At 39.5% G+C, this 26794-nt stretch overlaps 1 protein-coding gene across 2 annotated transcripts; it reads left to right on the top strand.

Annotated features, from left to right (window-relative positions):
• Positions 1-9965: 9965 nt before the first annotated feature.
• LOC113169892 (beta-2 adrenergic receptor-like) lies at positions 9966-18429 on the top strand. Of its 2 annotated transcripts, none has more exons than XM_026371665.2 (4): positions 9966-10208; positions 12737-12899; positions 13023-13314; positions 13561-18429. In XM_026371665.2, the coding sequence occupies exons 2-4, from the start codon at positions 12740-12742 to the stop codon at positions 14588-14590; spliced, it is 1482 nt and encodes a 493-aa protein (XP_026227450.1). In that variant the 5' UTR covers positions 9966-10208; positions 12737-12739; the 3' UTR covers positions 14591-18429. The 2 variants fall into 2 exon arrangements, with proteins under 2 accessions (XP_026227450.1, XP_026227451.1); XM_026371666.2 differs by having other exon boundaries at positions 9966-10223.
• Positions 18430-26794: the final 8365 nt, after the last annotated feature.

Raw genomic sequence — 26794 nt, 5'->3', positions numbered from 1 at the left:
TTTCATCCAGCACCCACAACAATCCTCAATCAAAACTAAATGTTCATTTAATTTTAGTTTTAAGATAATAACAAATATCCAATAAAATGTGCATCATATAAGAGTAGGTTTCATTCTTGTGCAACAGAGGCAGTGAAGTGGAATTCAGCCATGTCTCTTTCATTTCTATTCTATAAAACAGATGTGAACTAAAGGTAAACAACACACTGACTGTGATCATTTCATTAGCTGCAGCTGCAGAACAAAACCAAAAGATGGCAGCGTTCGTTCAGACAATGTTCCTGGAAGCTACGCTACACAGTCAGAGTCTGTGTGGAAGTATTATCATTTAGAGAACCGGTCAAACTGTTGACGAGATAAGAAAACCTGGCCTGAACTGGGATGACTGTTGCACAGGAGATAGTCTGGGTCGTCCACCAACCACAGGAGTGGCACTTTAATACTGAGCTCCTCTAGTTCAAAAAGCCACTTGAAATGAAACTGAACTCAAGCTGCATCAGTATGTGTGTTTCTTACTGGTAAGTTTGGATAACTACCTGCCAAATGACAAAATATAAAGACATCCCTGACAATTGCATGCATTGCAATGCATTTTGGGTAATGTAGTAGTGTTTGTACTAGTTTCCACATTCCGGTTTGAGCAGGTTGAGGTATGATTTGTTCTCCCATCCATGAAACAACCGTCCAACACAAAAAACATGTTTATACAGTCGACTTTCAGTTTGTCCTGCCTTACTTCCTTACAATTGAAAACAGTGTGCAGGATACTTCCTGCAAACCAACGGCTGGTGTTTCCTAGTGCCTCCTGCTAATGTTTTTGCAAAAAGTTTGCTCCAAACTTAAAAATCTATTAATATTCCTGTGAACATTAGCTACAGTAGAGGTTTCAACCTCTGATCTCAGCTATTTTAATGCTGCCTTTGGAGTTCCAGTGTCAGAGCTTGAGTCTTGGCTGATGACTTTAATGGGAAGTTAGCCGGGGTTAGAAAAACAATATGCCACCTGAAGTATCACATCCACTCTGTGTGTTTATGGCGGGGGTTCAGGTGTGATTAATGACCCATTGTCAGGTCAGTCTGCCAATTTAAGAACATTTAGGACACAATGGAGAGTTCCTTTATGAGAACACTGTCTGGAAACTGCGCCGTTTGTTTTACTAAACTTTGCAGTTGTGCTGTATGTATAAAACTGCAGTTAGCGCCTTTGTATATTTTTACCATATCATATTCTATAAGAATAAGTGCAGAGGATGTGTGAAGTCAGTGAAAGGTGACATGGTTGCAGCTCAGACCAGTGGCAGCTGATGGAGTAGTTGACATAGTAAGATAGTGCTGAATATACTGAAATCAATCCTGCATTTGTGGATCCATGTAAATAAAAAATAGCGTTTGAAGAATAAAGAAAAGAAGCCGTCAGCAACCGATTATTACACCTCCTCCTTTGATGTGTGTTGGTGTTTTGGTTTTGTACTTACAGTAAAAGAGCTTATCGTGACTAGACGGGTGGGGGTTGGGTTTGGGTAGGGGTTGGAAGAGGCAGACAAAAAAATGGCAAAAAATAAAGCAAACATGCATGGTGTGCTGCCTGAGAGGGGAACGAGTAGCCATTTCCTTTTAGAGAGGAACTGCAGACTGTAAAGGAAATGTGGCATAACACCAACTTAAAAATACTTCAGAGTGACAGAGTCTGTCATGCACCTTGACTGGGGATTTAACTGTGGAGGCATTAAAACAATATAATTAATAACACATGCAGTAATAAAGTAGAGAAGTTAAAACATGCAGTAACTAATTTTCATGTCTAATAATGTGGTGAATTTATTACCAAACATCCAGCAGACAAACATTTGCATTTGCATTGATTTGGATTGTGATTCTGGTCACCTGATCAATCCAGGTCGAAGCCTGTGCTGTGCGTTTTACCCTCCGCTAACTCCAGATAGAAACATCTGGTTCTTTATCAGCTTAATGTATTACTAGGTTCACCAGCTGGTTGTTAACATTGGTGTACAGTGGGTGTTTAGGGGTAAGAAAGGAGGTTGGTGAGAGTGGATCTGAACAGTACAATTAGAGGCTGGGAAATGGAGTTTAAAACACTTTCATATAGGTGAAACAAACTGCAAAGTTGGATGATAATTAATGTTAATGGATGAACCTGCTACATTGAATTCTGCAGATGGTGAAAATGTCCAGAAGACTGATTCATATCATTTTTATTTTGCTGTTTTGTGTATGATAGTGCCTCCTTTTGAACTACCAGCATTATTATAGACTGTGCTCATGTTTCAGGATAAAACTATATGAAAGTCACCATGTTCTGAATTTTCCTAATAAAATGTTTTGCACATGAATCCTGGAGACATTTACTGAAGCACAGAAAATAATGGATTGTGCGCTTTATGTTGTGCAGCATGAAGTACAAACATTTTTCCGTACATTTCACCTGCTGAACATGTTTCTCTTCACAATAAGTCAACACAATGCCGCTGTGGAGACACAAGTCTGTACATACGGTCACGTTGTGGGGTGTCTCCTCCCATATGAAGACAAAAGAAAAAAAAAAACAGCCCCAACGTAAGGCCCTGGTACACGTACTGTGTCTGTAGGTGGGTCACTCAGGAAATGAATCAAGGTGAGGTGAGTTCACCAGTGTGTGTGTGTGTGTGTGTGTGTGTGTGTGTGTGTGTGTGTGTGTGTTAGTGTAACCACTGACCTACCTCCACGTGTGATCAAAGGGTAACAAGTGGGTTCATAAGTAAAGTAGATTTACAGTCAGATCAACCGAAGTTGAAAGTCACACCCCAAACCAAACATTTTAAAGTCATAGCTGAAGGATGTTAAAGCACGGCAGACAAATCAGAACTTATTTCGTTGAATAAAAGATAAACCACAGATCTTCAAATAGAGATTTTATGTAACATATTTTCTCGTAATGTTAGTTTTCACTCTCTCACAAAACAACATGATAAAAAAACACCTTGATCTCTCAGTGCATGTTTTTTTTTAGTGATTTTCATTTCTGTCAGCCAAGAGCCTCCTCCACTGTACTGATGTTGTCACTTATCACTCCCCGTCCTCGTTTTTGACTCTGGTAATAATATAAAGAACATGTATCTGCAAACGAGACAAATAATTCAACTCAGAACAACTGAGAGCTCTGTTTCTCCCATCTCATATACCCTGTTGAAACACATCATCACTGGCACAGAAGTTTGCTGTTGTAGTAGATTAGACAAGTCTCCTGGCTCGCCCCACTCACATTATTAAAACCTGGGTGTGGAGCCAGGTTTTCTCAGCTTTGGTCATTTTCCAAACCAGATGGAACAGCTGTGTTTGGACAGACAGGAATTCTCGGAGACTGAAAAGTCCTGTAAATGACATCACTCGCTCTCTTTCTGTCTCTGGTGTCCATCATGGAGAACAAGACAAACAACAGGCAAACCCAGAAATTGACTTGGTTCAAATGGCAATTAAAAATGTGTTTATGAGGAGCATTTAGGTTCAGTAAATGTCACATCCTTTAAAACAATAAAACAAATTCTGCTTCATTGTTGTAATTAGAATCATTTATCAAAGAAAAAGACCTGATTTTCACAGACTGACTTTACACATTATGATAAATTTTCACTTGCTGAGGACATCACCTGTGAAAGCAGTCGAGGTTGTCTGAGCAAGATAAACAACATTATCAGTCATTTCAGCAAATGCCAAACAACAATGTGTCTATTTTCAAATAACATTACTGTCTAATGATGGTAATTATAGCAGGAACAAAGCGGGAAGTTAAGTCACAGTGTTGTGGAGTGAAAAAGTTATTTAAGGGGGAAGCGGACTATCCCAAACCCTTTTTTAAGCAAACAAACTTTTACTTTAACCACAGGTTTGTTATTTTAACCATGCCCACAAAAGCCATCGAATCAGATAAGACACTGTATGTGTCACTCTAAAGTAAATTTTTGAATTACAGATGAACTCTGGGGAACCTTTGGGTTATCTTGGCTTCTGCTTCTTTACTCTTATCCGAGTTCAACAATATTATAAAAGTGCTACACTTAACAACTCGAGGACTCCTTTAAAATAAATTTACATAATGTTTGAAGCGACTAAAAGCTTTCATCCACAGCAATTGAATGTGATGAGCGATGAGTGTATGATGTGCAGTGAATGAATATATTATGTTTTGTAACCTGAAATCCTCCTTTTCATAAATATGGCTACATCAGCTATAAGTTAAGGATGCTTGTTTTTTTAAATTTACATAACAGCAGCCATCTGTGAAACAAAACACTAGATCATAAATGAATTAATCTTGAGGTAAAACAGACACTTGTAGAGATGTTGAAATGTTTAATGGTGTAAATCAGGAACATTTGATGTATCTGCTGATCCACAAGAGGTAAAAACTGCTGAGGACTGTTTTGCTAAATTGTACTTCGAATAGGATGACAAATTACACAAGTGGGGAATAAAAGGACACGGATAAAGGTGCACGGTGAGGAAGGAAAATAAGGAGAAATGAAAAATGAGCAGCAGCGTACAAAAGTTACACAAAGGTGGGACAACAAAAGAAAAGGAAACAGAGAGCGTGATGACTGGGGGGGCGAGAGGGAAGTCACGAAGGAGAAGAGAGGGGAGATGAAAGAGGAAAGAGTGATGAGGCAGAAAAAGCAGCAGAGAGAAAATGAGAGCGAGTGAGTGATGGAAAGAGTGGAACAGGAAGAGTGACAGCGGTGATGATGAGAGACAGAAAAAAAACAGAGAGCATGGAAGGATGGGTGCTGACTGGCAGAAAGAGTGTTTATCTTTCTGCTCCTCTGCCTCATTCCTGATGTGTAAGAAGTAGAGCTTTCATTTCCCCTGCCCCCACCTGTCAACACACACACACACACGTAAGTGAACTCATGCACAGGTAGCACATATGTTATACTATACGCATGATGTGACAACTTCTCTTACGGATGAAAAAATGTGATGACGATAAAGTTTGTTTTGTGTATCAAATGTAAAAAACACATAAAGGTGGAACAGGAAGTGAACAGACTGATTTAATTAACAACATGAGGGAGGAAGGATCTAAATTCTCACGTAAGTAAAAGTCATAATAACTTGTCCATGTATTTGTGTATTAAAAATGCTCATTATGCCAACAAATGTCCCCTGCGACTGACGTACAATTACACAGTATATTATAGTATTAATTTATCATTACTCATCCAACATGTGGTGTAAATCTGCAACTACTGATGCTTATTACAGGGCCCAAATTAATACATCTGTGCTGCTTACTCTATAAAGGTAATTAAATAGTTACAAAGGAGAAACAGAAACAGTTCTGAAATATTACTCTAAAAAGAAACTGATTAGTTAATCCAGTCACTTATGATTTAACAAACTACAGATGCAGTTTTTTACCGCCGTACTGCACCTGCCAGAACAGCCTGTGGTTGTGTTTCAGAAAAGCCACAAAATACACAGTCACATGGAGTTAGTTGGTTAAAGTCACATAACCACAGGATGCTGGTTACGAAAGCTTTATGTGTTGTTTACATAAATAATGTTACACCTGAAGTTGCTTGTCAAAAGTATTTATAATAATAGGAAAAGCCAGTCAGTGATATCTCCTCTTGCTTCCTTCCAGGACATGATTAAAAAACGTTTAGATCACTTAGTGGTGCACTACTGTCACGAAACAGCTAGTAAATACTAGTATAGCTAGATAAGAATTAGCCAGATTCCTGAGCCGGCTTTGGCGTGCTCATAAAACTGCAGGCTTACACAGCCAGCAGCAGCACTTAAGCTTAAGCCGAAACAATGTCGATACAATGCTTGTTCAAATTATTTCGTATTTACCCTTTGCTTAGATAAGTAGCTAAAAACACTCTTAATGCACTGTTGTGGGTGGGACAGAAACTGTTTGTCTTATCTTCAACAGCATGCAGAGCATCATATTACAGATAAACAAGCCTGTACTCTACAAGGAGGAATTCCAACCACACTCGTGGGCTCACATCTCTCCCGACTGAATCAGGGAAGTGCAGAGAGTTTCTCAGTGACAGGGGTCAAATGTTTTAAAAAGGGGCATCTATCCGTACAGAGCTTTGTACAGTGAAATGTTTTATTCTGTTTCCTCCTGAACAGGGAGAGAATGGCACACACTCATAATCTGATGCTATATTATATATGTGCACAGGTGTTAGTTGTGGGACATGAATAAGTGTTTATATGCATCACTTGGTGAAGCAGGAAGGACACATGGTCCGTGATAATCTCTGAACAGAGGACTGAATCCAGTTCTCCCTCTTTTTTGCACATAGCTGGACAGAAAGAAGAGGAAATATGAATCTAAGGTGTGAAAAACACATCATCATTACAGTACAGTAACCCAGTGGCCGCCCAACATGCCTCTACTTCCGGTATGTTAAGGTTAAAGGTGCACTGGGTCAGGGCTGGAGAACGGTGTCAGCTGTCGTGGAACCCAGCAGATTTATGACAGTGAAACCAACAGTGGGGCCCAGCAGCAGGTCAAAACATTGTTTAACACAGATGCCAGGCTTCCGTGGAAATGCACGCCCAATTAACTGTGTATTAACAACTGCTGTAGGAATTAAATTCTGTACGAATATGTGATCCGTAATCTATGGACTAACTTATCTTAAATCAAATAATTTCTGTGGCATTTTCTCATTTTGGTTGTTTTCCTAATCCTTCTTTCATCAGACCTCTGTCGTCATCGTTGCCATTGTCAGGTCTTAGTACCGGAAAGATAAGTTGTAAAAAAGCCAGACAAGTTGTTGTAGGATACAGCATCAGGAAACAGCACAGGGTGGTCTCAGTGGTCCAGATAGACATTATGTGCAGGATACACTAAACACAGAGGGCCTCACTTAGAAGAACAAACACACCGCACCAAACCTCCAGCTATGGTTAGGAATGTGTTTTTATGACATGCATTACTGCTGTATTATTTTGGTGTAGACGCATTTCTTTGCTCAGTTTACTTGAAATATTTTCAGCAGAAGTGATGAAAGATGTGTGAGATAAAGCAGTTGTTGTTTGTTCTGCTCTGTACCACGTTATAGTGATGAAAACATTTCATCAGAGTTGTTAAACAAACAATGCTGTAATATTGCTACTGATAAATACACGTTGTCACGCTGTTGCTCTTGGCAAGTTAACTGTATGTGTTATATACATCAGTCTTCCAAACTCCCATTACGTGCTCTTTATTTTTCTTCACTGTCATGTTAAAGTGATTTTCATGGTGTCACTGGGAAACATATTGTAACTTGGCATGTGTCACGCGATAAAGTGCAGCTCACAACGTCGTATTTAATGGGCACAGGTCGTGTTTAAGTGCAATGTAAAAATAAATGTAGATGATTTTTAAAAGCAATCTCCAGGAAATAAGTCATATTTATAAACTAAGTAATGTTTTGACAGGAAAATAATTCATCATTTGATTAAACTTTAATATTGAACCACAATCCTTTCCTAACCAAATGCTGTGCGCTGCAAAACATAATCATTAAAAAGTTTAATCACACTTTATCTGCTGTGAGAAGATGCTTTACTGTAATAACTGATACTGTAGGGACGACAAATTAATGAAGTTGTCAGTTCATTTTAATAATTTGGGACCTGTCGTATACAGTCATTAAAGCATTTCTTCATTATGTTGAACAATATGTAACAGGGGCAGCGCTATGTTTTAAAATGATGAAGTAAATGTAACTTTGAAATAGAAGTGATCACAGTGTTATTAAACTTAACATTCAAATTACACACACTTCCAATAACTATTAACCGTTTGTCATCAGCTTAGTAAGTTGTCATGGGGCAAACTATCAGTGTTATAGTAATACAACATAAAGTAAAACACATAAATTAGCATTTTGCAATTTAGCATTTAGCTTTTCACCCAGAAATAACTTCCATATAATGACAACTCTTACTCCTTTACCACTCTATACCAGACTTAACTATATAAACCTGTACTGGTAAAATAGACCTTCTGACCCGCTGGTGCACGCAGTGTTTTCCTCTTCTAATGCATCTTGAATGCATCGAGGATGAAACAGTTGTGATGACAGGTGACGGTCGAAAACGATGACGTATGGAGCTGAGCATGTGGGGAGAGAGAGAGGAAGGGTTAGGACAGGGAGAGGAAGAGGTGTGGAGAGGAATGTGCTGGGGCTTGACAGGCAGGAGGATATCTTCGCTTTGTGTCTCTTTTTTCCCACACATAAAAACGTCATAGTGTGAACAAGACAACCCGAGGGAGAGAGAACAAAACATGCGAAGCGAGAGAAGATTTGTATCATCTAGTTAGTAACACCATATGGTTTTTGTTCTGTTTCCGCTGTAGGCAGAAAACCTCACACCGTGGTCACTTTGCAGGCTCCACTAGATGATGGCAGTTTGCATTTGCATAAGCAGAGTGACAGAAGCCATCTAGAATAATGACTGCAGATGAGCTGGGTGGTCGAAACGTTATTGACTCGTGTTTAAATTATCCACATATGTCTAATTAGTCCTTTTGGACACATATATGACAAATAGGCCCCAATATACAATATAAAATCAAGCAGAAAACATAAATTATCAAATTCAAAGAAAGAGGAAAGAGACTCGGTGTGAGTCTTTCACTGCGGTTATATCGTTTCCTGTTTCCACGGGCAAAGAAAGAACAAATTGTGACTGACTCAGTTGACAGGAACAATAAACAAACAAACTAAACCTACTGTCTTGATTACACAACAGAACATATAGAGTTCATTCTTTGTTGACGTATAGAGTAGCAAGAAAAAGTATGTGAACCTTTTGGACTCTCATGGTTTTCTGCATTAATTTGTCATAAAACGTGATCTGATCCTCATCTTAGTCAAGAGTATCAACAAATATAATGTGCCTCAAATGATAACACAAAAACAAATCTAATTATTCACATCTTTATTGAGAACAACAATAAAAACCTCATGATGCTACTGGAAAAAATATGTGAACCCTTGGAATTAGTATCTGGTCAGGATTAGGTCTGGGCTCTGACTTGGTTGACTTGATTTTATTTCTGTGAAGCTAATCTGTTGTAAAAACAAAGATCACACTATTATATGAAAGGATATTGATAAGGTTGCATGAATATATGCTTTGTGGTGGAAGTTGTTCAGTTGCTGCAGAACTGCTGGCACGCTGCTCTCATGCGGGCTCACTGTGTTTTAACTGTACCACACATGGTGCATGTACGTTGAGGGCTTTTGTTAAGTAGATGCAGGGTGTCATCAGCACACAGCTGACAGAACACTGTGGTGGAAGACAGATGAAAGATGAAGAGTACTCAGCTTAAGTTGAGAATATATAACATGCTCTGAACAAGTACTGAATGGTAGACACATGTGTGCACAATGACTTATAATAAATGCAGTGAATGTCCATTAAGCTTCAGTGTGAAGGTCAGTCCACCACTTTAGTTCCCGAGGCTTGACCGAGATAAGTGTCCTCGTGTGACGTGGTGGTTAACAGTCCAGGCAGTACAGGGAAGTGGTTGGGTGTAGGGTCTAATAATAAATAAATATAGTGAAACAAACAGGGTAGGGTACATTAGTGTAGTAGAAAAATATGGGGATGCAGCATAGTGAAGCATTCAGGTTGAAGACTTGTTTTGTTGTGCTTGGAACTGCAGCAGGTAACCAGCAGCCAAAAAGTCTGGTTTTTATTTGGCATCTCCAAAATGTGTCTGTGAAGTTGGACTGTCCTGAAAAATGACTCAGAAAATATTTCTTAAATAAATACAGGTTAAAAAATAAGGTGTCCCAGAAGGCACAGGGTGCTGTCGTTACACAGCAGACATACGATATACACTAAAAGCCATTCCTCGTATTCTGATTGGCCACCATCTTGCTGTGATGTCATCAGGGCTAGCTTATAAAAAGGGTGATGGGCTCAGCTGCTTCAAAAGGGCAAGTGTAGTTGAGGGCTGGAGAAGTGTGTTTATACATGAGCATGTACGGCAAAGAGAGAGTGAGACACGGAGTGTGTGAGCGTGTGACACACAAAACTAGACCTGCATAACTCTGCAAAAGAGGAAGCGAGACTGAAAGACTAAAAGAGAGACTGCTGACACGCACATTATAATGATACTTTATGTTGTGGATTTAAAAGCTTCTGGATTGTCAAATTGCTGGATTATAAAGCACAGAACGGAGTCTGGAGGTAGGAAAACTAACTGTAAGTCTGGTGCACATAGACATATGCTTCATGCATACACAGTGTTCTCACGAGGGAAAACATATATATATAAAAACAAACACACAACGTGATGATTGTGGCTATTTTAAGAGCAATTTCCTACAAGTGTCTAGTGGCTCACACACTCAGTATCAAAGCATTTGCAGAATTTAAGGCTAAATTAAACAGTGAGGGATCAGCTCAGTGACACTTGTCTGCACTTTCATTTCACACGCCACATGAAAAAGGTTTCTGTCCATGGATAAATTCACATAAATAAGTCAGATACACCCTTGAAAATGTGACTATTTATTTTCTCATGTATTCAAATTTTACACAATTTAAAGTGTGGTTTATTATATCAGACAAAATGTGACATGTCATTAGGGTGTTTCTTACTTCTGTATTGTTGGCTGTCATCAGTTTATTTTACTAATACCTGTGTAAGCAGGGTGTGCTGTAAGCATGTGTAGTTTTGTTTGCACGTGCACTTGTGCTTGTGTGTTTATGTTTGTGCACTACTGTGTTCTTTATTTGTTGGTTTAAATATCTGAGTTTTTATGTCTCAGTAAATCTTTGGCGTTTGATTATTGGTCAAGCTGAGATGGTCAGGTGTCTTTGTTTGTGTCTAACTGTTTAAACAGCTCAGGCACAGGGCAGGGAGAACAGCCCAGCCTCTTGCACAATATTGACCATGTATTAGTGAACATAGCCGTCTGCGTTATTGATCTGATCAGTGGGGGCAGTGACTGGTGAACAGTTACAAGTCACCATTAAGGTCCATCGGTGTGCATGTTTTGGCTTTTTTAAGGAAGCAACAAGTGCAGTGACCATTTCTAAAGATTAAATTATTGCCTTGTCTGCAGTATATGTAGCCTGGTGTTTGATTGTGTGTGACTGCTACGCATCATCTATTACAGTTAAACCAATCTTCATTAGTTGTGAAACATTGATTTTTAACCAAGTGCTTAGTTAGGATTTAGGAAATCCATAATTTAACCCACCCCTCTCATTCTCTAAATGTGAATGTGTAGAATTGGCTTCATTCTGGGAATAATGACAAATTTGCTTTTGCGAACTGCAGACACGGTACAATGACCTGCAGTGTACTAACCCTCAAAATTAATATGTTTTGCTGTGTAACAGCAACGAAATGACTGTGAGGCTGTGTTTAATAAGGACAGTGATTTACACCACTTGTGAGCTGATTGACAAGTAAAAACAAGCTCGTCATCGTACACCCTGGCATTTTGAAGTGCTTCCCAAATTCAACAATTTGCTCATTGACCACAGAAGAACTTGGTAAATATCATTGAATGAATGTACCTCTTTACAGCTGGCATTAATACGTGTGCAAGCACACATAGAAATCCAAATGTACACACACAAAGAGAAGATGCAGTTAACCAAATCATCTGTGGAGGTGCAATGAAACAAACATACATGCTGTTTCCTTTTAACTTCAAGAACAACACTAAACATAGTTGATGGAAATAACATCTATAAAACAATCAGATTGTGATACTGTAGCACGGTTTATGACCTGGAACCATCCAGTCTCATAGGATGGAGAGTCAGAATACTAAACAGGAATCCCCAGATGTCTGCTGGACACCATCCTAACCTCTATAAATTAAAGCTAATGTCTTTTTTGCTAAATTAATAGCATGACTATAAAAGTAGTTCATTATTATAGGGTGGTTAACCTGTGATCTAGGGCATGCAGTGTGCATTCATAGCGAGACAGAGCAATAACATTGGTGTCAAAGTTTCTTTAGTGATGCTGCTGCTCTTTTGCCCATGTTTACGCTTACATAGCATTTCACAAGTCACAACCCTCTATTGGGCTGTCTTCACGCCTGTATGACCGAAAAAGACAGGACAAACCCATGATAACACCAAAGGTCACATAACTTCCTCTGTGAAAGAACACGTTTTTTTTATATACGTGCATATGAAAGCAATGGGCAGGGCAACTCTCAGTCCACTGCAGTTTAACCCTCTCAAAGGCTTTGTTCATCTGATAAAGCTCTAAAGATTCCAAGTATGTTAATTGAGGAACGTCTTATCTCTTGATATTGAAACAGAATAACTTTATTTAGACCCACATGACATATTAAGTGGTGTGGATCATCAGTGCTGAAACCCCTATCTTCTGATGATAAGTGTATTCTCACAAAGTGTGATTTTAGTTCTAGTTGTACTTTCACTCACTCCAATGGTAAAACAACTTACAACCTGAAGTGCAATGAATGTCCGTTGCTGCAAAGCAACTAACTCCAAGCAGATGGGCGCAATGACTCTTAAACATCAGTTAACACCTCCCACCAACAATGGGTTCTGTCTGATCACACCTGAATGAACTGAGGCAGTAGAGAAAGCCTTAAAATAAGCAGTGCAATCTGCTAAATACATCACAAACAAGAACACCTGCTACCTTTAAACTGCTCTTACAGTACGTTCAACTGAATTTTACTTAATTGCTTTTGTTGTTCTGTGTGTTACAAATGTAGATCATGGCATTTGTGGGTACGGTCCCAACACTGGTTAACCAGTCACAGCACATCAATGCCTCGGTGGCCCCTCAATTGTCACCAAAACCACTGGATCATAGTCAACCAGAGCACATGCTGATGGGTTTTGCAATGGCCGTCCTGGTTCTGGTCATCGTTTTTGGTAAGTTACTGAACATTTTTATATCTGACTAACCAGAACTAAGGTGTATTTTCACTACGGATTTATACAGAAATTAATTTTCATTTCAGTTTAATTTCCCTTAATGTCTTTTCTTCTGTCCAGGTAACGTGCTAGTGATTACGGCCATCTTGCGATTCCAGAGACTCCAGACAGTCACCAACCTCTTCATCGCCTCACTGGCTGTTGCTGACCTCATCATGGGAGTGGTTGTCGTGCCCTTTGGCTCCAGTTACATCCTGCTGGAGAGCTGGCAGTTTGGAAACTTTATGTGTGAGTTCTGGACAGCAACAGACGTGCTGTGTGTGACAGCCAGCATTGAAACGCTGTGTGTGATCGCGCTGGACCGCTACCTGGCCATCACCTTGCCACTACGATACCCAGTGCTTCTCACCAGGTATGACAAAGCTGTAGCAATCTGTTTCGCATATTTGTGACCTAGGGGCTACCATAAGTAGTCTTCTTCATAATTTCAGCAGGTATCGAGGCACCTTCTAAAAATACTAGTCATTATTTTATTTATGTCAATTCATTTTCCTCTGTCGAATTTCTTTCTACTGAAAATGACACGCAGCAAAATGTTTCTTCACTCACATGTTTTCAGTATTCTTCACCTGCTCTCTTGTCTCCTGCTGCTGACCAGGGCTCGGGCTTTTGTTGTGGTCCTTGGGGTTTGGGTAGTGGCTTCGCTCATCTCCTTCCTGCCCATCCATCTGAAGTTATGGGTGGCACAAGATTTGAAAGCCCAAGAATGCTTAGCTAATGAAACCTGCTGTGAGTTCGACACCAATGTAGTGTACACGGTGTCTTCCTCAATTGTGTCGTTCTACCTGCCACTGGTTGTGATGATTTTCTTGTACACGCGGGTCTTCCAGGAGGCTCAGAAACAGCTAGAGAAGATCAGAGGGCAGGAGAGGTATTTTCATAACCTGCATTACACTGGAGAGCTGGCTTATCCTGATGATCCCGATGCAATGAATAAACTCAAGACAAGAACTGAGGTGGAACAACAAGCAGGAGAGGACAGACTAAACATGCAGAAAACAGGAGTTTTAGAAATAGCTCAAGAAGAAAAGGGAGCACAGCAAAAAGCCAGGACGGACAAGGGGGGAGGGAAACACTCTGCGACAAAGCGTCTAAAGTTCTGTCTTAAGGAGCACAAAGCGGTAAAAACTCTGGGAATTATCATGGGAACCTTCACACTTTGTTGGCTACCCTTCTTCATCCTCAACGTCCTCAGGACCTTGCTGGGTGACGTTAAACTGCTCTTCACACTCCTCAACTGGCTGGGATACTGCAACTCAGCCTTCAATCCATTCATCTACTGCCGCAGCCCCGACTTCTGGCACGCCTTCCAGGAAATACTCTGTTTGAGGGGCAAAAGAAAATGCTGTGCAAGTTGGAGAGAAAGGGGATGGTGCAGGGAGAGAGACTGTTACTCCAATCCCCCAGGTAGGATGAACGGGGACTCAGCTCTGAATGGTGTGCTAGACGTTCAGCAGAGGTCAGGATGGAAGGGCAGTCTGGACCTCCAGGACAGTTCAGTAGCTCTGGCTCCTCCGACTTCTTGCTGTGAGCAGCTTTTAGAAGTTGCTCCCGGTTCACTGACACAGTGGCAGGCCAACAGTTCTGCCAATGGGGGCTGTAAGGAAAACCTGGCTTCTATTGCATGACCAAATAGGATGTTAGAATTTACCAAATAAGACCAATTTGATGAAGCAGACAGTGTTTGTTTTTGCTTGAGCATGACTCAGTATTTTGGTTGTTTTGAGGCTGCCGCTTTGACTGTGGTGATCACTGCACCACTTTTTATAATAACACTGTAGTGGCACCACACCATGTTCAGTCATATTCAAAGACTTGGTCCTGACTTAGTGCAACATACTGTATTAAAGCTCAGCAAAGCAGATGTACTTGTGCATCACTCAAAAAAGCAGAGTCCACAAAATGTAAAGCCTCAAAACAGCATTATGAGCTTTGCCAAACTGGTACTTACAACAGAGCAACTACTGGGAGACGTCTCTGTTCTTTTCTCCAAGTAACCAGTTGGCTGCTGACGAGACAGGTGATGTTACTGCTTCATGGACTCTCTGTGAATTACGTGCTGCTCTAAAACTAGACAAATAGAAGCAAATGTGCTCCTACAAAGTGGAGAAGGATACATGTTTAAATGAATGGATGATAAAAAACCAAAAAGTGTAATAAAATAATGTGCATATTGATGCATTCCTAAGTGTTTGTTTTTTAAAAGAGACAAACAGGACAATTAACAAGTGTGTTATTGTTGCACCAACTATTTCAGTGGTAGAATGTATTCATCATCAACAGGATCTAGGAGACATCCGAGCAGGGTGTAGCAGTGTGTTGTTAAAAAACAGTAGGAGAACTTTATTATTTTAGGCTGTCAGACGTAAAACTGACAGAAATCTGTCACATGAAATAATCCAAAAATATTTATCTTTCAAGTGGGATCTCATCATTCATTGAGAACCTGTACGGGGAAAATGATTTACAGTAGATATAATCATGTGATAAAGACAGCTAACTGTGGCCTGACATTACTGTGGCCACATTACTGAACTCTTATAATTATTATTATTTTGTACACGTTCTCACAAGCAGAAAGATAGCAGCCAGAAAACCCCAAATCCTAACAAAATCTCCACAAGCTAGAGATTAGATGATACATTTTGCTTCCTCTGTGGCTGAAAGTCTCATTTGAGGCATCCTTACTGTACAATAACCTCCTCACATTATCAAAGACAGTCGGTCTGTTTTTCATTCCTTTCTCATAAAGCTCATAGTTGATCTAAAAAAATGTGCTGGTGTATGTTTGTGTATCTGATAAACATCTGAGAGCCGAACTTGTGACTGTCATAACCGTTCTTTCTCTGTGTGTGTGTTCACTGGATTTGTTTTCCTGTTCTATGTCCGTCCGGACGTCACCATCCACCTACTCTTTTCCTTTTATCCTGTCTGCATCAGCTCTTCTGTAGTAAGAACGTTGTCATGTGTCAGACAAAGCTGGGGAGATCATTTTCATGCAGACCACTCTGTTTTTATAACATTGCCTTTTACACTCATAGCACTCAGATCACACTCTCAGAAACCGGAGCTAAAAAAAGAAAAGGACAGTATTTTAAATAAAAGAGTGAGATTACATTAAACTCCGAGTGGAGACATTACACATTGAAAATCACCTCCCCAGTCCTGCTTTTACATGCATTTGTGTTCAAAAGTTTGGTGATTGTGTACTATAACTATGACCTACACGTCTGTGATTATTATGGTTGTTGACGATTTGTGCATTTTAAAGCTTGAAAAAAGTCATTGAACATTTGTAATTTACTGCAATGTGAACGAAACATGACGGCAGGGCATACTGTAGTTCTGCAGAATTGTTGCTTTTTTAATGTTTCCTGCCCGATTTACAGGCACTGACTGCGCTGACCCATGTGTTAAATCACATTACGTGTTTCTCTAAACAGAAAACTTCGACTAAGACTTGTGTTAATGTGCGTTGTGTCTGTTTATATATGTGGGCATCAGATTACAATCTTTAAGCAGGATTGAAACACGAATCTACACTCACAAAATGGCTTGTGCTTTTTTGTTTTAAGGTTATGGCAGGTTAAGCTTTGTTGTAGTGTAGCTTTTAAACAGAAGAAATCTATTTTCTACCTCCGTCAGAGTAAACTCATCTCTGTAAATATTTATTCATAGGCTATTGTATGTGTTTGTGAGTAAAAGACCGAACTTCCAAACTGAGGCTTTCTCTTAGCTCTGTGTGTGTGTGTGTGTGTGTGTGTGTGTGTGTGTGTGTGTGTGTGTGTGTCTATTCAGACACAGTGGTGATTGTCATTTCAGCCTCATTTTAGTTCCTATTTTATATGACGTGTTTCTGATATGTTTCTCTAGAAAAATCACTGGAGAAATAGATGTGAGAAAATGTAATGGCTCCTTTGTTGTGTGTCTGTTCTACCTCCTGTGAATCAGGAGCCAGAGGTTTGGTGGTTTAAGCCTCTTTGGGGGTTTGGGGGTTGCTACTAGTGGGTCAGGCCTGCAGCTTGCATGGCTGTAACTACATTGTAAACATTGTTTTTTTCCCAGATAAGGTAGAAAGGTGCTATATGAGTGTAGAATATTTACAATTTTTTTTCCAAAAGAAATGAAAAATTGCAACACAACACTGAACATTATATTTTGACATGGATGTCAGGACTAGGTGTACCTAATAAATTAGAATTTAATATACTGTGTATATACAGTAGACTCCCACTTTGCTCCACAGTAGTTCAAGTATTGCTCATTTTCTTTTCTAAAAGGAGAAAAATTAATCATTAGAGGTGTCTTCATGTCTTAAAGATGACTCCAGTCTTACCTACAGTATTTCTTCTTTTAGGAGAAATATATCACAACATACAGTATCTTACAAATAGAAACTAAAATGAGCCTGAAATTTTAATCACCGTTTTGTCTCACAAGCAGTAGAAGAGCACGCTTTGAGCAGGAAAACCTTCCTCTGTGTGATCACAAGAGACAGTCCCCCAGAAGAAGAAAGAAACACAGAGAAGTGCTTAACACAGCAACAGGCAACTGAGGTTGAACTGCTATTCAAAGACTGCTTTCTAACAAACAACCTGGGGAAATGTGGGTTGATTTGGTCAAACAAAGACATTCATTAAGCTGTTAAGACAAGTCTGCTAAATACATGTAGTATACCACTTACTTAGTCTGTCTTCACTTACAAAAGTCCTCCTTGTGAAAAAGAGCAGAGACACAGTTTGTTTGACTGAACGCTATTCCCATCATTCCTTTAAACGGTGTTAACTACTCTACTGCAAAACTCCATCTTAGCACTGGCACTTAGCGGAAATAGTCATTAGTCAAGTAACCAGTTGGCTTAAAAAGTTAGCGGGACATAAAAGGAGCCTCATGGAGGAGCTTTATTCATAAAATAAAAATCGAACTCCTACCACAGCCATAGTTTCTAATAAGACATTTCCATGAGTGTGAAGAAAATGCTTCAAACAAGCTTTTTGAGGCTCAAGACTTGTTTTAGGGTGATTAGATTTAGGCGTTTGGTTATGATGCCCAACGTAAGGAGAGTGCATTACGTTAGTGAGCGGCCTAACAACTATTGAAAGATGAGCGTGTGTGTGTGTGTGTGTGTGTGTGTAAGGTATGACGCACAACGACAGGTGCAGGGGGTCACAGTAGCTACAGTATCAGCTGCTGCAGAGGAAATACAATCAGATACACTGCCTCAGCACACACGCTGCTTTGCACATGAAAACACACTATAAGTATGTGTGTATGTCCATGTGTCTGTGTGTGTGAGACCTGTTTCCATGGAACCAGTTTCCTGTTAAGTTATGTTATAATGTACTTAAAATGCATGACTTAATGCTGTATGTCCTTTTGTCTGTGTATATTGATGTCATGGTTACTGTTACTGTTTTAAATTTCCATTTGTATTTGTTGTCAGCATTAAAACGTGCAGTGCAATGATTCTCTGACAGTTTGCCTTTTTTGTTAACACTGACCTCTGTTGGCTAAAATTCTGGAGAGAAGACCACCTTATATTTGTTGAGTATTATTCTGGTGTAAAATAAGTCTTGTGCTTAGCAAACATGTCAGAAATGGAGCCGTTAGTCCTACTGTCTCAGAGGTAGGAGGCACCTGGTTTGAATCCAGGTTTCTGTGTGGAGTCTGCATGTTCTTCTCACATCTGTGCGGGTTTTCCCTGGGTACTCTGGTTCCCTGGGTATATACACACTCCTGTTGACAGGCAAATAGAAACTTATTTTCTAGAGATTGTTTCTTAATGCAACAATTTGCAAATTAGTCTAGTCATTGCAACTCTTACTCACAGTTATCCAATCATAGCTGTTTTCACCTGCTTTCACAGTTTCATTGCAAAAAAGAAAATGCAGTGAAATCAGACATTTTAGGCCCAAACAATTCAGACAAAACCTGGAGAGTATTGTGTAATATACTGTCACACACACAAACATGATCATGCACACAGCACCTTTGCAGAGAGAGCACAGTACGTGCATTTTGCCCATCAATCGACACTCAATGACCCACAGTGATGAAGTCAAAACCTGTTTTTATAAATTTCTGCAGATTTATTGAAAACCAAAGAGTGAAATCTCTCCTTTACAGAGACATCGTTTGCTGTGGTCAGGTACATCCTGTGTGCTTTAATTATCATTCTCATGTGTCTGCAACTTGATTGAAATCCACCTTTTTTATCCAACCGATAACATCTTGCGTTGAGACATAGATCAGGGCAAGATACACATAAGATCACAATTTTAAAAGCTTTGAGTGTTCCCAGAAGCTCAGGGGTCAGTCTGTGAATTTAGTATAACAGGGCTAACTCTGACCATCACAGGAACACTTCATCAGACCTTTATAATAAAGTGGATAGACATAAAAGGCATAAAACAACCTGCTTTGAGTTTGCCAAATAACATTTAAAGGGCTTTGAGAGCATGAGGAAAGAGATGCTCAGGTCTGTGTACACCACAAAAAGCACAAAGAGGAGCTGATAGGAACAGACAGGCCAAAGGGAATTTAAAGTTTGAGCTCATGTGACACAGTATCATCAAACACAGCACTAGAGTTTCATTGATACTAAATATAGGAAGGTATGAACATTTGAACATTCGGCTTTCCTTTTCCTCCATTTCCAAGAATGTATGGGTGCCTGTTTGTGTGTGCACGTCTGTACGTGCAGCAAGTGTTACCACTCTTATACAGTGGACTGCTGTTTGCACAGAGACATTACATAATGTTTGTCTGTCCTTGGGTGAAGGCATCTGAGAGTCACTCGATGCATGTGTCCTCCCTGCACTGAGGCAATAAACTGTCAGATAACTAGAAAGAAAGAGAAAACTAGAGCAAAGATACACACAAAGCAGCCAGGAAACACAAAGGAAACACTAATGTGACCTCTGGTAAAATGTATTTATTTACAGTTTTACCTGCAATTGATATGTTTATGAGGTTTGACGGCATCACTCACACTTCATAAATCCTCTTATTTAACAAAGGTTTTGCTACTTAGTTCAAGATTTACACATCTGACAACATAAATGAAATAAATCGGAGTATTTTGGGAGTAAATATATATATATGTATTCTAGTCCTGGCACTAACGCTGCTGTAGGTAGAACCAGTGTTCTCCCGGCTCTCGGGAAGTTATATCAACAGCAGTAAGGTGAACGGAAGGAAAGAAAGTGAAACACAGACTGTTTTATATTCAGACTAATTTAAAACAAACTTCTTCACAAGGCAGATGCAGTTTTCTGTTTTCTTTGGAGACACCTCCAGTGGTGCTGAAACCATAGAAATAACATCTTTGTGTACTATATCTCTAACAATTAACAAAAATATTATCTGTATTACGGTCCAAAAGCTCTGTGACACTCAGCCTCAAGGACAAGTGGATTCATGGACACTCTAGTGGCTGTTTAACCACACCACTTAAGCTGCAAATCTCCTGTTTTGGGGCATGTTTCGCCAGATTTAAGGGCTGGAGATAATATTTCAACAAAAGTTTGTTAGAAACCTGGCAGGTACTTCCTCCATCTCCACAAGGAGGCTTGTTTCTATCCACAGTCAGGTTTTTGCAATGCTGCAGAGTTGTGTTGTCACTGAAAACAAATGTTTGGCCAGTTCCTCTGTGCACTACTCATGAACCCATGGGAATAAGTGGTTAACGATACGTTAATTACAGGAACAAATATCAACCACAACATGACTCAACACTACACTGATAAGTTCTGGTAGTTTTGTTCTATAAATAAGGCCTCACTATCTTGCTCACACGTCATTCGGTGGTAGCACACACTGATCCACTGATTAACTGTAAATGAGACCCAAGACCTGGTTTTGGATCATGATCCTATGCTCCAGAGAAGTGGTGTTTGTAGAAGTGCGGAGTGGAGAAGTGTCCCTGCTATTTAGTGTTAAAATATTCTACAGTATAACCACCAAGTTTCTTATCTAAGTCTTGGAAAGAGAAGAATAATCATACTACATTATGCTTTAATCCCTCAGCTATGCAGGAAAACTCAAATGTGCAGATATTTAGAGTTGGATATAAAGTACAGTAAACTTGGAGAACTTAGCACTATCCTTCACAGTATTTCTTTAACATGATTTACAAGTTTGGTGTTTCTTCAGCAGCTCAGTTTCCACATCCACGTTAATCAGAATTAGAAAAACAGTAAAGGTATTACTGAGCAAATGAACAGTGATTTCAGATGCAGCCTTACTTATGCAACGATGCCACCATCACCCATCTTTCCGTGTTGAACAATGGTATAAAACACTATTATAAACTACAAACAGGTATGTAAGTGTACTCACTACTTGGCTGTATGTGTGTGTGTAGCTTAGCTGTTGTTGAAACAACACGAGGGTATTTCCTCAGAACGCTTTTAGCTTCAAACAGGTTTGCAGCTACCAGCTACAAACTTGTGGTGGTGCCAACGCCGTGACATATGGCATCACGACTGGGCAGTCCTGGCAACAGTCTGCTTGAGTGTATGTGTGAGTCTCTGTATGAATATCTGTGTGTATTTATCCGTATGTGTGTAACTACTCTGTAAGAGTGTGTGTATTTGTAGCCTGTCATAACCCTTGTGGCCAGTGTGTGTGTGTTTATGTCCATGGTACAGTTCCAGGGAAGCACAGGAGGTTAAATAATCCTGATTGTCCTGCTGGTGGTCCATATCTCGTTTGGCCAGCGCTGTTGGTCGTGTGTGTTGTGTGTTGTCCACAATCCAACAGAGATCTGACCAGTTAATGAACTTCATACAGAGTTTAAATTTGATGCATTTGCAAAAGCTTGATCACACCGTGACTCTGACATTTGTCCAAATCTAAAGATCCTTAACACGGGTACTGAAGGAAATTAAAATGTTATAACCATAACCACCAGCATGTTTTAGCTCTCATCATCAAACAGTTTTTTCTGCTCAGTTATTTGTTTCTTTGTACAATACAAACATAACAAATCATTTGCAAACCAGTCAGTGCAACACCGCAAAGCATCAGATTGCATCAAGCCTAATTAGATCGGGATTAGACCATCATTTAGACACCCTCTTAGCCAGACACACAGAGAAGAGAAACTGAGCCGCTTTAATTCAGGCTGAGGTCGTCTTTGCTCCTGTCGTTTGACTGTGACTTTTCCTATCCAATCATGCCAGGACACATTAGGAGACAACTCGGATACAAAAATCGAATTTGACTCACACTGCTAATCTAAACAAGACATGGAGGTGTCTTGGGCTCACTTTGTGCTCACATTTCTGTGTTGCCTGCAGGCAATCCAGCTGTGACATCTATGAAGGGCAATGTAAACACAGATAGGAAGAGAAATAATGCAGATACATGAGTAGGGAGGACAGGCACTCATCCGAATAGACAGCCACCTCACTCATATCTCAGAAAACATCCACTGAAATTATGAGGACAATGTAGAAGTATAGCACCAGTGGATAAAATACATATTCAATCCTTCCCTTGTCAAACAGGGGATTCCACTGGTGTTAATTGTCCTTTAAGCTCTGCCAAATCCTGCTGGATTTTTCCACATCCAGACTGCGTTGCTTATTATAGAGGATACTTGTGAAGACAGAGTACAAACAAGTTAGTAGAAATGTTGTATCCAAGAAAAGAAAATGTAGGATGATTTGTCTGCCTTGATAATCAGAGTATTGCAGGACATAATGTATGAATTGTATAAGGCCACTCAACAGTCATAAGATATTCAGTATCACTATTTGTGGTTAGTTTATTACTGAATAATAGTAGACAGTACTACACAACTGTTTTCTTTGTCTTCTAGCTGGTGGGGCCTGACGTCTGGCTCATCATGTGGCTAACTGCAGTAAAACTTGAGTAACCAGAAAAGGAAATGACTAAAGTAAATGATGCTGATTAATGACTGTGAATGGCTAAACCTTTGTTACAGGAGTGACCTTGTAAAACTCAGTTTACACTGTGTAATATATTTATCTCTGTAACATGAGCTGTTCGATCCATTTCTCATACTGTAGCTTCTTCTTCCTGAGAATTACCAGTTATCTCCTCTGACGAAAGCGCCAGGGCAAAATATGAGTGCTTAAAATTTTAGGACTCTGGAATTTAAATTCCTAAAGAAGGCATGCTGTGAAGCTAAGTTTACATATTAGTTTTGTTTGTTTGAAGCATTAATTTAACTTTTGATTTCTGCCTAGAAATGCAGCCTAATCATTTGATTGATTTTATTAACTCTCAGACACAAACACAGATTAGTCATCAGCACAGTCAAGCAGACCAATAATCTTTATATCTGTTAATGTATCTTGAATTATTCATGCTTTGTGAAAACACTGGGTAATCTTTCAAAGAATAATCAAACGTGGACATTCATTTATCACGACTCACTGTTGAGTGCGAACCAGAACAGAAGCGTTACGTAGCAAAGTTTGTTTCGGACATGAATGACGCACTAGTTGTGGGGTTACACGTAGAATAGTGTAATATATTGAGTGTAAAGGTTTACATTAAGCAGACAGAAAAATCTCTGTATAACTAAGCTTTACCATATCAAGTCAGGTATGTGTGTGGGCTGAGACAAGCAAAAAAAGAGAGTGAGACAGTCTGTGTTATGATAAGATATACAAAGCCACCACTACTGCTGCAGGACTGCCCAAAATTAGTAAGAGGAAGTAGCTCTAGTTCTACTGTCTCCCAACATCACTCCCTCTCTTTGTCTTGAAAATGAGTCAGACAGAATCCTTTCAAGTGTAATTGTCGTAATTTAAAGCTTAATTATTGCTGTGTTCATGTGTTATTGCTGAGGTTCTTCAAACTGGACGTCTGTTATGGTCTCACGATTAGGGGCTACTGTCCTGTCTGATATTAACGTTGATATATAACCTATAACAATACAGTCATTACATTATAACACTTGAGTTCTTTTGTAGTAGTCAGTTTAAATGCATATTAAAGTTTATACAAAAAGTAATATGTTATAGGAAGTTTGAAATGCTCCTTAACGATACAGTGGAAAAACCCACACTTACATCATGATGATGCTCTCATGTCCCAGAACAGATAGCGTTAGATGCTAAACCACACATACTGTAGGATTGTTGACAAAAATCAACTTTCAGCAGCTGTCGTCTACATCTGACGCCTCTGTCTTATAAATCTGAGAACCTAAAGTGCTACACAGACTCCTGTCCTTTCACTGACACGTCACATTGCAGCCATCTAACAGTAATTCTGTCAGAGTAGCCCTTAGGTCATTAGTCTCCTCTCTGGTCGGGGTCATTCCTGCCCAAACCAGCTCAAAGGTAATTCTGTTTTTTCATCTCTAATGATGCAACCATCTGGATTCTAGTAAGGTCCCAACAGTTCAGATACTTTTCTATGAAACAGCATTTGCCAGAAACAAAAAAAGACTTGAATGAATGAATCTGTGCACAAATGCTAGGAATTAGCTGCGACCTTATGCACAAGAGGTGAAGAGGTATTTTTATCCCTCTGCAGTCTCGAGTGTTTTTAGTGTGAATTATCATTGTGTTTTAATTCATATGTGAGGGAAGGCGTTCCTACCAGCAAATTGAATTTTGAATTGAATTATTGTATGGGTTGGATAGTCCAGTAGTTAGAAGTTCTGTCTCTTAGACCATCATGTAAACAAAACATGTCATGTTGAATTATCTGTAGTCTGACATCGAGGAAGCTATTCTACACGTTCATCAGACATCTTTTACTGCCTGTCTTGACGTGCCTTAGGCCTGTAATAAAATATTCAGTTGACTTTTACTCTTCGCTGATAGATGCAGAAACAGTAAATTACAAATACTGTATAATCAAGTATGTCCAGATAAATAAATATAAAATCTGATGTAACATACATACTGTATGTTATGTTCATTCCCCACATGATGCCACTAATGCGATCTTTTTCAAATGATAAATACATTTGTAATGCTCCATCTACACACACTCTTGGTTTGACACTATTTCTGTTTTGCATCTTTAAAAGCCATTATCATCCTCAGGGATCAACTTGACTTGAATCTCTTACAACGTCGCTGACATGTTTTACCCTCTGCCTCCATCCTGTCCTCTGTGTTCATCTCTGTGTTTGTTATCAGAGACGTGTGACACAGTGGAGTGAATCGGGAGGTGTGGTGGGATAATAGGTAAATAATAGGTAAACGTAAATCAATGAAAGACAATCAACTGTGTGGCGTCTGTCCGCCTGCTTCTCCACACAGCTGGATGTGATTGAGTTTAAAAGCACCAAGCAGCCCAGTCTCTTTAGCCATCAAATACATTGTGTGGTTAGAGGTCTGGGCTCAGGGTGAGTGCTTGACAGATAACAGTAAATCAATTGATCCACCATCAGCCCTATCTTCAACACAGATGGGGCAGTTGAACATCTTCAATTGGTCGACTGGAAGCGGAGCATCAGATAGATAATAGGGCAGATGTGAGGCTGTAGATTTGGGGCCATTGCGAGAACTGGGCAGTTAAGAATAAATCAATGATAAAGCTATTAGCCTCTTGTCAGATGTTCTATTGGCTAGATGAAGGAGCTGGAGAGAGGCTGCTGAAGAAGACAATGAATAGAAGAAGAAAGAAGTAATAGAGATTAAAGAAAAATACGAGATAAAGAAGAGTCAACTTCAAAATCTGACAAAAAAAGCAAAAAGACTGCTGGCCAGTGGATGATAAAGTCTGTTTTTGTTTGGTGTATTTTTTATTTCCAGCCTGAAAATGATGCCTTGTACATTGTTGTTTGCTTGGAGAGAAGATGGACAGCCGAGTAATTACTGCCTCAGTGGCTAAAGTGAACAACCAGTGTTGCCATTTGCAATTTTCTGCTTTCATGTTTTTAGACAACATGCCATGTTTTTCACCAGATGCATCATATCTACGTTTTTGGTGCTAAAGTGCATGTGAGTGCTACAAAATACATCAAGGAAATGGTACTGTAGATGGTCACTGGAGCTATGACGACCATGAAATACTGACTTCAATGTACTTACACTATATCACTAAATCATTCATAACATCAAAAACTGAAAAAAGGATGAGCATCATTGGAAAAACATCTTTAATCACACAAAATATAACATATTAATATAAAAGCCTCATCGGTTTCTCTTTGAGTCTTTCACTTCAGTCTGCAGTTCAACCTCTCCAGCACCATCTACTGACAGCACAAAGTACAAGGAGAAGACTGTACATGATGTTTTTTTACATTTTATCCCTGCAAACATTCAGTGACTGACAGATTGAGTGTGAATAATCTGGTATTTTCCAGCAGACTATGTGTCGAAATAAAGCAACATCATATCTGTCACATACGTTTGAAAACTGTAAACTAAACACGGATATGCTTCAGTGTAATACAAGGTCTTCTATAGTGAGATCTCTTCATATCATTATGAATCTCTTTACTTATAAAATGTGTATGTGGATGTGTATTAGGCACTATGATTGTCACTCTATGTGTAGTTTAATTCTCCCAATCAAACAAAGTCACTAGAGGTCACCCTAGTTCTTAGAAACAAATTCATGACATTGAAACACTTGTTGACACCGGTCAAAGGCCTGTTGTTGTCTTGAAGCGTCACAATTGTGGGTAATATTTCACAGTGTACTGCAGCTTCCAACAGTGTGACAGTAAAAGTGATTTTAATTGATATTATACAACCACATGTTTTGTAGACTTTCCTTGAACCTTTTCCAGTTCATGACAATGTAGGCTCTAGATTCTACAAAGTGTAAAGCCCCAGTAATCTCCGCCAACAAGAGCAACGTCTCCAATTAAAATCACTTGCCTCAGG

Source organism: Anabas testudineus, chromosome 14 (genome assembly GCF_900324465.2).
Source record: "Anabas testudineus chromosome 14, fAnaTes1.2, whole genome shotgun sequence".
In the NCBI taxonomy this organism is placed as follows: domain Eukaryota; kingdom Metazoa; phylum Chordata; class Actinopteri; order Anabantiformes; family Anabantidae; genus Anabas; species Anabas testudineus.
Note: the sequence above shows the minus strand (reverse complement) of the source record. Positions and strands in the feature narration are given on the sequence as shown.